The sequence below is a fragment of the Ammospiza nelsoni genome, chromosome 2 (genome assembly GCF_027579445.1).
Source record: "Ammospiza nelsoni isolate bAmmNel1 chromosome 2, bAmmNel1.pri, whole genome shotgun sequence".
Lineage (NCBI taxonomy): Eukaryota > Metazoa > Chordata > Aves > Passeriformes > Passerellidae > Ammospiza > Ammospiza nelsoni.
In genome coordinates, this window is record NC_080634.1 from 40,802,150 (window position 1) to 40,814,874 (window position 12,725).

The window sequence follows — 12,725 nt, forward strand, 5'->3', positions numbered from 1 at the left end:
GAACTCCAACCCAGCCCAGGGGCTGCTGAGTTTGTCCCCTTAAGTCAGATTCTTGCTTTCCCCACAGAGTCCAGGGAAAGTGCTGGGTGCCTTGGAAGGCATTTGAATGGGTAAGCAGTCCAGGGATGAAAACAGCCTGGGCTCACTCTGCTTGTGCTACCTTTGAATTGCTTTAGCTCTTGCACACTTAAAAATTTCATGTACCTAAACCAACAGCAGTGAAATCTCCCATTCAGCAGCAGAGGAACTGGGGGCTTTGTTTGCTTTTTCCCTCTCATCTGAGCTCAGTTGGGATAAGAACAAGGCCTCTCTGCTGGGAATCTAAGCTGCAGGATGAGAAACAGAGCCTAAGGCTACTGCCTGCTTCTCTTGGAATGTGTTTGCACTGCTGAACAGGAATGCTGAGTACAAAGCTCAAGGGTTTGCTCCTTGCTGTCCTTGTTCAAGTGTCAGATCATTCCTGAGCCCTGTCTCAGGACTTCTTCAAAGACAAATTCTGGGCAAATAATTCACTTCTAGAGCAACTTCCAAAAATCACTAGGGATCAGACCGCAACAATTTGGTTATCACCACCCTAAATGTCCCTCTGGCATATCCCACCAAGTTTGTACCTTCAGAGGCTGATGATGTGCTTTTAGAACATCTGATACATGTCCTTCATATTATTAAAAACTGGTGACCTCTGACAAACCTATGACATCATAGTGTTTTTAACTGAAAAAGAAGCCTACAAAAAATGTAACTATGTCTTAAAATCCTCATATCCCTGTGACCTCAGGGGCTAAAAGTCAAGCACTTGTACCACCACATATCTGTTCTGGATGGACCTCACCCTACATGTTATGAAAATAAGTAAGCTAACACCTTAGAGCCAGGAATCAGTTATTAGACCTTCAGTTATTTAATTGGTGCCCTGGTTTCATCCGGGATACAGTTACGTGTTTCTTAGTTGCTGGCACAATGCCATGTTTTGGACTCAGTACAAAAATAATACTGATAACACAGTGATGTTTTGGTTGTTGCTGATCAGTGCTTACCCTGAGCCAAGGAGTTCTCAGTTTCCCAAGCTCTGCCAAAGAGCAGGTGCACAAGAAGCTGGCAGGAGACATGGCCTGAACAGCTAACCCAAAGTGGCCAAAGGGATTATGCACACTCAGTTTATAAACTGTGTCAGTTGGTCAGGAGGCACTCATTTGTTTTATAGAAATAGGCAATTTTTTCCTGGTCAGGACATTGTGATGATCCCTGGATTCACCTCTGCCTCTCTAACTATCATTAAATGGCTTTGAGCCTAAGGCAAGAGGTGGAAAGTTTCATTGCACCATAACTCAGAAATCCCTTCAAACTTGCAAGCCAGAGGACAGCCTATGGGAGACATTGCACCCAGAAGGAAAAAAGGATGGGCTAAATAATTTCCCTGCTTCTTTAGTGCCAGTCCAGACCTTTTCCCAAACCCATTGTGCCACCCCCAGGAAGGAGCAGGGGCTGCCCTTCTGTTGGGCTGTGCAGGATGGGGAGAGCAGAGCGGGATCCCATCCTCATTTCCCTTCGGTGGCACAAGGAAGTTCAACAGCAAGTCATCAGCCACCAGGACTGGACACTGAGGCTGTGGGAAGGCACAGCACTTCCAGCCAAGCCTCCAGGAGCTGTAGGGTGGTGTAGGTGCCTTCCTGGGTGCAGTGTGTTCACAGCCCGCTGCCCCGACACAAGGCTGGCAGACTGCGTCAGCAGGGACCTGGCTGCATTCACCAGCACTCAAGGGCTTTATGAATAAGGCAGATGTGAATAATAGTTATTCTCAGTCTCCTGGGAAACTGCTATTCTAAAGCTCTCTCTGTGTGTCCACATGCAGTTTCTAGGTCAGTCTACTTAGAGGACTATGACATCCCTGGAGTTCTTGAAACAACAGAGTGCATGCACAGGTCATAGCTCAGTGCTGTGCAGATGTCCCTGTTCACATCCCAGAGCTGTACAGCTTCATGCAGCTGTTGCTAAACCCAGCATAAGCTCCCTACTAGGGAGCTTCAGTGCACAATTGTAGCCTGAAATTTGGAACAAGCAGATAAGTGTGTAGCCAGCAATTATATCATGGTCCTGTAGAGCGATCCATTCATGAGTTCTATGCAGTTCATAGCCAGACTCTTAATCGTGTTCTACCCAAACTGCATCCAAATACGTCTTGAAGTTTCACATTTAATTTGCAAATATTTAAGATGCCCCCAAATAAAATATTTATAAGATATTCTGAGTTGGAAGGGACCCATCAGGATCCTTCTGAGCTTGCACAGGACACACCAAGAATCATACTCTGTGCCTGATAGTGCTGTCCAAATGCTCCTTTGGACAACAAAGCTCTGTCAGGCTTAGTGCTGAGACCACTTCCCTGGGGATCCTGTTCCAGGGCCCCATCACCTTCTGGGTGAAGAATCTTTTCCTGATATCCAGCCTAAACTATCCTGGACTCAGCTTCATGCCATTCCCTTGTGTCCTGTCACTGGTCACCAGAGAGAAGAGATCAGTGCCTGCCAGATATAAAAACCATGTTTGTAACAGCTAGTGGTGGCTAGCTAATACATTAATTGAAGAAATTAGAGGTTTGTGCTTCTCAGAAAACTGTGATTTTGAAGTCTCTGGAATCTCCCAGCACTTTTCTATAAGAAGTGTGGAAGTAAATAAAGACAGCCTGGAGATGGTGTCTGATATCCTTTGAAAATGCCAGAGAGACAATGGAATTACTATTCCTGAAGTTACAGGACATTACTATATTTTAAGCAGTTGCCTTTTCATCTCCATCAGCTCAGTGGAGAAATTCGTCCCACATTGAGAGGAGAAGAGGTGGGCTGCCCTGCAGTTAGAAACAACACCAACCAAAGGTGAAGTGCTTTTCTTCTGTTCAGGAGAAATTTGTCATCTTCTCCTTGTGTGATCTCAGTGTGCTTTGAAGAGTTGTCCTCCTTTTATGTGTAAAAGCAAGAGGTGGTTTCAAGGATTTGTTTTCCCCTGAGTGCTATTCAGAATAGCACAAGCTGCAAAATACATTATGGCATTGTCTGTGTTCCCTTTCAAGGTCTCTGCATCTTTCTACAGAGAAAATAAATAAAACACTAGCAAAATACACCTGTTCTTGGGCTATGCAGATCTGCAATGAATAGCTGTTCAGTGCCTCCTGCAACACCTCTCAAATTCAAAAGAGATCAAAAACTCCAGCTACAGCAAGCAAACACACACCAAATGGAAAACTGAAGATAATCTCCATTCTGTACACGTGTCTCATTATATCCACACTCAGATCCTCCCTTCACACCCACCAAGATGGCATCTGAATGCAGTTTATGCACCAATGGCTGTATTAGAATTTTAAAAGAACCCTCTGGTCTGCAAGAGAGATGGGGTAGAATGGAAAAATACCTATGAAGCCTGCATACCCAAGTTAAGTTGCCCAGAGTGTAAAATTTTTTGAGTATTTTGCATCATACTGCACTTTGTGTGCACAGAACACAACTCCCCCACTGATTTCAGCAGCACTGGTGAATGCCAAATGTCTGTCCAGAATCCCAAATCAGACATGAAGAAAATGAAAAATAGCTGATTATTCAAAATTACGCTGTACCACATTAAGCACTTTGTAGCACACACAGTATATGATGTACAGTTTCCAAGGACACCATTTCCAGGGCTTTAATCATGTCCCCCTCTTCCATGCTGTCCAAGTCTCTCAGAGACTTGTACCTCTGCTGGCCACCAGCTACCTGTTCATTCCTGGACAGGCTCCTGAAATTCACTGTCCAATCTATCTCTTCTTTTCCTTTTATCCAGTCCATCCCTCCTGTTCCTTTGATTCAAATCAAACAGCTTCAACTTCTTGCACCCCCCCTTGTGCCCAGATTCAGGATTGAGCAGAGCCTGGAGGAGAAAGGTTTGCCACCCAGTGCAGGGGTGCAGGATGCAGAGCTGTAACTGCAGGAGCCTCACTCAGACTCACCAGCAGCATTTGAGAAGGCATTTGAGGATTTTGTCTACTGGAGTTACTGCAGTGTTCTTCATACGTAGGAGGATTACAACTGCACTCAAAACCTGTGAATCTAAAGATGTTTCTTTCAGCCTCGAAAGAAAGGATGTCTTACTGAGGCACTTGGCATTCTCAGAGATTTATTTGCTAGTAAAGTGCTGGATTCTGCTGCCACTGCAATGGGGAGCATGGTTCACAAGCTCTGCACAACTGGGGAATAGAATAGAATAGAATAGAATAGAATAGAATAGAATAGAATAGAATAGAATAGAATAGAATAGAATAGAATAGAATAGTTCATTTGCAAGGGACCTACAATGATCATCCAGTTCAAGTCCTTGAACAATTCAGGGCTGATGTGCTGCAAGTGTTGAGGGAGGAAATGGGACTTGGTGTAAGGGGTCAAAGAAGACAGGAGGAAAGATTTGACTCTGCAGATAAATGATACAAAATATTCTGACTCCAGAGGCATTGATAAAGGGCAGTAAAATAGCACTGGATTCACAGTAAGAGAGTGATAACCACTTGTGCAAGGGCAGGTTAGCTGAAAGGAGTGGTAGATATTTCAGTCTCTTTACATGCTGAGGTGTGAAAACTCTGCACAAGGCTTAAAATAATTTCAGAACTGTCAGTTTATTACAGGACACTGAGAAAAACAGCTTCACTCTTTTATTTTTCCATTTATAATAAGATTTTTCTGATTTCACTGCTGAATACTGCAAATTAAATGTGGAATGGGTCATCCTGGTGTGATATTCAGACTAATTTCCACAGCACAAGGAAGTATTTGTTTTCTGTGCTATATAAGGTACAAGTTTTGGAACGCCATTTTTTCAAACCCATATTTTCTTCTGCTAAGAACATTGAGTTCTGAAATCTACTTCAGACACTTGGCAGTCATGAATTTTCTTAGCCACTTAGCCAAATAGGACACATCTCAGCTATCCTTAAAAGCACCAAAATTGTACAACCAGAGGATAAGTTGCAGACAAATGTTCCATTTTTATTACTTGCTATCAGAGATACCATCTCTTCTCTCAAAGCAGTTAATTTATGGACTGATTCCAGAGAGCTAACATCTTAGTTGGAATGAAATGTCCCAAATGTCTGAAGTGACAAGTTGTCATGGTTTGATGCTGGCACAATGCCAGTGCCCTCATGAAAATATGTTCTCCCTAGTACACAGGTGCTTTACAGGGTAAGAGAGCAACATTCAAAGGCAAGTTAAAAATTCAAATTGTGTGATCCTCTAGCTGCAACTTGACAATGATGAAAAGATGTTTTGATAAAGGTTCTATTGTGGTTCAAACTCACAATAGCGCTTAATTATCCATTCTCCAACTGTGAATGTTATGTCCAACTTTTTGTATGTTTTTTGGGTTTAGTTATCTATTTGAAGAAAAACCATCGACTTACTTGAAGAATAGGCATCCAGTTTTCTTCAAAGCTATCTTAGAGAAAGTGCCTGTAATGTAAGAGGCTCCTATTTATCAAAGTCTATCATATCCTCCACTTCTGCAAGCGTATTTAAACACACACACACACACACACACAAATTATGGAATAGATCTGTTCCTTCATTCTGAACAGGTCTTGACTTTTCAGACCCCAGTTCAGAAAGAATGCTTTCCTACCCAGTTGCACTGGATCTCAGATACTAACCTCAAGGTCTACACCTCAACCATTTCCATGTTGCTACAAGGAGACTCAGGAAAGGGGAAGGGAGATCTGATGTAATGAAAATGTTATTTAAGTACCAGCAAAACACAGAGTCCTAGTTCTAAAAAGGCTTAGTCATGCAGGTTACAGCAACACACATGCAGAGAACCCCATCATGCAAACCAATCCAAAGTCACCTTGACAAAGAGGAAAGTTCCTTCCTGGGAAGAATTTACTTTCTCCCCTCTAGGGCCTCCTCACCATTGTCACCAGCCTGCACCAAACATGCAGCTCTTTCATACTGCCTCCTGCAGAACCTCCTTCTTGGCTTTATCACCTGTTGTGTGGCCAGGGCTCCACATCTTCCCACCATTTTAGCTCTTGCCAAATCTATGTGCAGTCCAAGGCCACTGTTTAGCTCACAGCTACTATTGGCTCAACTGCAGAGATGTCTGTCTTTCCTGACTGGATGTTGGAGGATGGTGGAAGGACATGGGAGGCCTGCAACCTCTTGAAGTTGCCGTTTTCTGGCCAAGCCAGTCGGTAGGATGGGACTGTGGAGGGAAGCCTCTGTTCCGTGGGCCTGGGGGCTTTTCTGCACATGTTGAGCAAAGCCTTCAGTTCTGATCGGAAGCTGTCATTGAGCCAGCAGTAGATGAAGGGGTTGTAGCAGGTGCTACTCATTGCAAACCAGTGGAAGGCGAAGTACAGAGCGTTGTTGGTGTGGATGGTCTGGCTGGAGAGGAGCACAACGTAGCAATTCAAGGGGAACCAGCAGACCGCAAAGAGGACGACAACGAGCATCAGCATCTTGATGGTCTTCTTGTTCTTCCTGCGAAGGACGAAGTACTGCTCAACAGTGACGTCCCCGATGACGTTGCGCAGCCAGAGCTTCTTTGCCACCGTCACGTAGGCAGCGGAGATGATCAGAAGGGGCAGGACATAAAGCAGAATGAAGGTTGTTAAATCAAGGTACTTCCAAAAGAGGTCAGCGGGCTCAGGGAAATCTGGCAGACACAGGCACCGGGTGACATCCTCACTGCAAACGGAGAGATGGGACAGCATGAGAGGCACATATGGCCAGGCACAGCGGGATAAGTACATCAGAAACAAGGACCCAGCTGGGAGAGGGCTCCTGCCACAGGGCCTGAAAGCAAACACTGTGTTTATCTCACAAATGTCACAGCTGAGCAGAGCTCTGCTCTTCAAGGATCTAAGCCATGGAGCAGCCAGTGAGCAATGTGGTGATAATTTCTTATGGGCATTCATGACCTTATGATAATTTTATGAATTTCATCAATTACAAAATTTCCAGCTGCATACAAGCAGTTTTTTATTTTCTGTCCTTTGGCAAATAGGAACACATTCTCTGCACATATTAAGGACCTTTCCCTCATTAAAGCACTTTCCAAATACTAAGGCTCTTGACAGCTGAGACAGATTTACGTACTTTCCTAGAGCAAAGGACTAGATTAAAACCTCTTGGGTTTTAGTGGGTTTCTGTTTGGTTGGTTGGTAGGTTGGGTTTTTTTATTTCCCATTTCTGGTCTACCCAAACAGGCCAGATTGGTATATGGCATAAAATGCCAGTGTCTAGAAGTAAAGGATCAAGCCAGATCCTCTAACTTCTTAGCCTGTTTCGTGTGGTTAGTGGGACAGAATAAAGATAAAATATTTAAGAATAAAAAGGACAGGATATCAGACATTGCAGAAGGAATCGGATGAAAATTGTAGTTTAGTACCAGGTTTGGCTGACCTTGACATATGTTCAAGATTTTCAGTAGAATATACCAAAGTATGACTGCTCAGAGTTTGGCCTCCAGGGAGACTGTGGAGGAAAGCAGAGCACATCCTTACCTGTATTCAAAGGTAAAGAGCTTTTGGTAGATAGCATGTGGTAGGGAAAAACAAGTTGCCATGATCCAGATTACAGAGATGTACATAACACCTTTTCCAGTAGATATGCGAGGTTTCAGGGGGTGCATTATAACCTGTGCAAAATAAACCAAAATCTAGGCTTATAACATTTCTGGAAAAAATTATACTTTTTTTTTTTCCATACAACCTTCCAGCCTGAAATCTATTACTTAATGTGGTAATTTAGCATGCAAGCAGTGCAGCCATCACCCAGCTCCCAATGAGTGTAAGCTGTACATGAAAACCTGAATTTTAACACCATGAAATATGGTTCAAGTTAGATCCTAGTCCTATCCTCAAATTTCAGTACTTTCATCTAGATGGGAAAAACTGCATACCAGGAGCTGTTAACACATGTTCATTACCAGGTTCAATTTCCTTCATGGAAAAAAAAAAAAAAAAAAAAAAAAAGTGGAGAAAAAAGTCTTAAACTCTTCACTATCCGTGACCCAAAGAACCAAAAGGTTTAACCAGACCTCCATGGGAATGCTTCTGATAGTGAGTGCATTTTCCGGAAACAATCTTCCTAGCAGAAAATGCCAACTGTAAACAGTTTTGGGTGGTTGTTGGGTGACTCCAAGCTGATAATACCCAAATGTCTTTGGCTTTGAGCCCATTATCAACAGCAAGCTACAGCTCTGCTTGTGACAAACACCAGTGTGCTACAGTCAGATCTCCAGTATTCAGGGTAACAGGAGGTGGGACATCCAAGAACATCAGGAGATAGAGCTGAGAAAGTTAACCAGGATGTCCTTTACAACCCTAGTGCTGGACAAGCCACCTCAAAGGAGAGCTGTCCACATGAATTCCTGTCAGGATCTTGATCTTTCTCCTTGTTTGAGAGCTACTGGATTATCTGCTGCCTTAAAAGCTCCCTTTACTCAGCTGAAAGAGATAGCAAGGCGATGGATACCTCCTACCTTGCTGTGGGTTTGAAACTATTCTGACAACAAGAACTGTCCCCCTACCCTGTCAGCTTCTCATGAATCTTACGGTACTCTGGGAGCTGAAAGGCAAAGGACATGGGATCATCCTTCTCAGCTTACTTATACCCTCCCAAGCTTTCCATCTCTCTGCTTCAGAGAGGTCTCACCTGGTGCCTGTCCACAGCAATGGCTGTAAGGGTCAGGGCAGAGACGTGGAGGGAGCAGTACTGTGCAAACCTACTGACATGGCACATCCCCTTCCCAAAGATCCAGGTACTGTTCACAAAACGAGCCTAAAAAAGAAGACCATTAGTTTTGTGCACCTCACAACTGCTTTTAGGTACACCTCCAGTACACAATCCCTTGTGCTGTGTAAAAGACACATATTAGATAGCAGATTCTTTGTATAATTGTATAATTATATGAACACTGAAGAGGCAAGTTACTGCTGCTCAGTGGCCTCTCGAACAATACAGCAGCACTGCGCAAAAAGATGTTTGTTCTGTTTTATTTACGGTGTATCCTTCTGCAGCCTCGCTATTCAGTCAATACATTTGCTCTTCCTTTTAGCCTCCACTCAGGGGATAGGGCTAACCTGTACACCTTACACTTCAGGCAAACTACAGCTTTTCAGAACAGCTTATTAAACAATGCTAAGCATTTAATTTTTTCAAGAGGTTTATAGCCTTGCTTTCAAAATACTTTAGAAAAGAGAAGGGGGGAAAAAAAAGATGAGATGCTACAAAGTACTAAGCACTCACTTCAAAGCTATTATTTCTCAAGTACTATCAGGGCCACATTTAAAAAATGGGTCATTTCCGATCTTCAGCTAGATAACATGAATCAGAGAAGAAAAATACATGTGGGGTTTTCCAAAGGCAACTGCAATAGCTGTAATTTGGAGTGGACAGCTATCTGCAGAATGTCCACACACTGCCTATGGCAGTGTAAAGCAGGAAAAGCCATCAAAGCACCTTTATGGCACTGTAGAGGCCCAAAGAAATTTACTTCAGTCATGGGGGAAGTTGTGGTGGTGCATCCTCCCCCACCATCCCAGGCTGCACCATGTCTGAGGATGCTGAGGTGCTTCCTTTCCCTCCGGGGTGGGGCATCCCAGGCATCTCTGCCCCCTCTTACCAGCGTGAAAGGTGTGTTGAGCAGCGTGATCATGATATCGGCTACAGCCAGGTTCACGATGAACAAGCTGGTGGCAGAGTGCACCCGCTTCGTCTTGATGACAACATGACAGACCAGGACATTGCCGAAGAGGGCGAAGACGATGATGAAGGAGTACGCCGCGATGAGCAGGGCTTTCACCGTGGCGCTCTGCGACTCCGCTCCGTAGCGGCTCCTGTCCACAAAGCTCCGCCAGTCGGCCAGGCTGTCATTATCCCAGGAAAAGAAACCCGACACGTTCGGGACTACAAAAGTCTTCTCCAGGCTCCCGTTAAGGGACAACTTTCCTGGGCTCACAAAGGCGGTAACCAAGTCGGGGAGGGTGAGCCAGACAAAACAGGACAACATCTCTGGAACGCTGCTCCGCTCCTGCGGTTCTGGAAGGGCTCATTGGCGGGAGCAGAACTCGCTCCGTGCGCCGGGAGAGCCGCTCCCGCCTCGCTCAGCCCGGCGCGCTCGGGGGCTGCAAACACGGCACACCGGGAGCCGGGAGATGCTCCTGCCTCCCGCAATGTGCTGCTCTCCCGCTCAGCTCGCAGCTACTCTTGTCCTTCAGCCGGCTTTATATCCCCAGGCGAGCTCCGAGCCGGGATCTTCTGCAGTCATTGGGCTGCATGACATAATTTGTGCTCTGACGTGCTGCTTTCCATGCAGCTGCGCTCCCGGGCGCTACTCCGAGCTAAGTACATCTGTGAGAATGGCAACATCGCTCCCTTCAGATGTCAGAATCTGTTTTCTCTACCAGCAGCCCAGCTCCAGCAAGTTCCATGCTGTTTATACACCAGCAGCACGTGCGCCAGCTCTGCCCTCTCAGGACAGGTCAAATCTGAGCTGTTTTACAGGTCTGGCAGGCAAGTTTCAGCTCATTTCTTAGCATAAAGAATAGAATAGAATAGAATAGAATAGAATAGAATAGAATAGAATAGAATAGAATAGAATAGAATAGAATAGAATAGAATAGAATGTAACAGATTAACTGTAATTAACAAGCTGCCTTATTGTACTTAAGAGTATTTTTCCAATGACATTTTTTCTTTCAGAGAAACATGGAATACTCAAGTTTCCCCTTGGCAGGTATTTCCTCTCAGCCAAAGGAATAAAAGTCTGATGTGAAACTGCTTTGTAGGGTTTGTAGGAATAGAGGTAGTTACAAAGATGTGATTATACAGGACACAGAACAGGAGCTGTCCCAGCCCAGTGAGTCCAGTATCCAAAGCAAAAGAAGCTGTATGCTGTTCCCAAGCATTAATGAGATAGCAGCATGTGTGTTCCCTCTGCCTCTCCCACAAAACACAGCAGGAAATTGAAAATCAGGACCAAGAGACCAAGACCCACAAATCTTACACAGAAAGATGTGCCACTTCCCAAGTGCACATGTACAGTGCTGCACCTTTTCTGAGGACAGATCTGCTTGGGTCATGCCAACTAACCCCAGCCAGAGCTGGTTTTATGCATAAAAGGCTTTACTTAACCATTAATTAAATGACCACTTTCTGAAAAGCTTGTATTATTATAAGATGGTCACTCACTGGGGACAACAACTCTTCCAAAAGATGTTTGTGACTGCCTCAGTGAACTTTTCAGGCTGCCTTCTCTTCACCACTCCTCAGGAGCTGGACACAATAGAACAAGCAGAATAGACAACCCACAGAGCTACTCTGCACACTGCTGCCACAGTCTGTTTCTTCCATTAAATTGAACAATTTAAGCTCTTCAGGCAATTCAACTGTCTCAGAGAAAGCTTTTCAGTGGGCCTGCTGGAGCTGCAAAGGTGGCAGTCACACCTGACCATTCAGAGAGAAGAAACGTCCCACTCTGAAGCACTATCAGGAAACCAGTCTCAAATAAAGGCTCAAGAAAACAGTAGGACAGAGCAGTGTTCTTATATGTTTGGGATGAGAACAGAAGGGTCAGTGGCATATGTCCCCCTGTGTGCTATGCTGCTCCAGCAGCTCCCAAGTCCCCCTCTCCCTTCCAGCACCGCTGGCCAGTGTGTAAAGGCATTCCCTCTTCTTCCCACTCACACACCAGCTCTTATTGTTTCACATCTATTACACCCTGTTCTCCTGTACTATAATTGGCATTTCAGCAAAAATTATCAGCTTTGTTTATTTATGCCCCTTGATCTAATTCTTAATTTCTAGCAGGGTACCCTTGCAGATGTAGCTAGAGCTGCCATTGCCTTTGAAGATGAGGTTCATCCAGGAAAGCAGGGTACCTTCTCCCCTCCTTAGCCAGGCTGCTGGAGGATGGGAAACTTCTCCCCCAGTCAGTTCAAGCCCACTCTCCTCTGAGCTGCATTCTGTGTCTTGTGATCCAGAGGAGGTGGTCCAGCCACTCTGGACAGGCACACCCAAAATACCCACAAAGGGTCATGGAAAGGCCTAGTGGAAGCTCTCTGTGTCAGGAGTCTCCCATGCTGCTGGTGTGCCTTTCTCTGCTTCACAACACCTCTCTGATTCAGTTTTGTATTTAAAACATGCTCCAGTATGAGCTGTTTAAGCAGCTCACCTATGTTTGGTTGTTACTAGAGAACAGGCTATAACAGGTTTGGCAGCTTGGTACCTATTTCTGCCAACTTCACCCTTGCTCATCAATCCCCAGCACTACAACAGTAAAACAGGCAGCTGCACAGAAATGTCAGGATTTGGCATGCTGAATGTGGTTTTTATAAAAGGTGCCTGCGAGATTATGCCATTTCTAAAGTGAAAAATAATGTTTGAAACAAAGCTATATGGATGGATCATGAATTCAGGTGATAAAAAAGTCATCACAAATACCTTTGCAAGAATACTCTTAACAAAATTATAACAAATTAGAAAACAGGTCTGGTGGGAATAAAAGATTATAAGAATATAAAAAAGTCAACTAGACATGCCAAAAAGTTTGGAAGTGTTGAAAATGAGGAATAATGCCTTTTTTTTCCTTTTTAAATACACAGCACAGTGTGCTTTTCCCCCTGCCCCTGCTCCTGGGAACAATCTTTTACTACCATAGCTTTACTGAATTTTTGAGCTTTGCTGAATTTTTCAGCTTTT

The 12,725-nt window shown here is 44.4% G+C and overlaps 1 protein-coding gene across 1 annotated transcript; it reads right to left on the reverse strand.

The window, feature by feature from the left end:
* Nucleotides 1–4,723: 4,723 nt before the first annotated feature.
* On the reverse strand, nt 4,724–10,035 carry GPR83 (G protein-coupled receptor 83). Its single transcript, XM_059466301.1, has 4 exons — nt 9,649–10,035; nt 8,679–8,804; nt 7,526–7,659; nt 4,724–6,707 (listed from the first exon to the last, which is right to left on the reverse strand). Exons 1-4 carry the CDS (start codon nt 10,033–10,035, stop codon nt 6,083–6,085), a joined length of 1,272 nt encoding a protein of 423 aa, XP_059322284.1. The 3' UTR covers nt 4,724–6,082.
* Nucleotides 10,036–12,725: the final 2,690 nt, after the last annotated feature.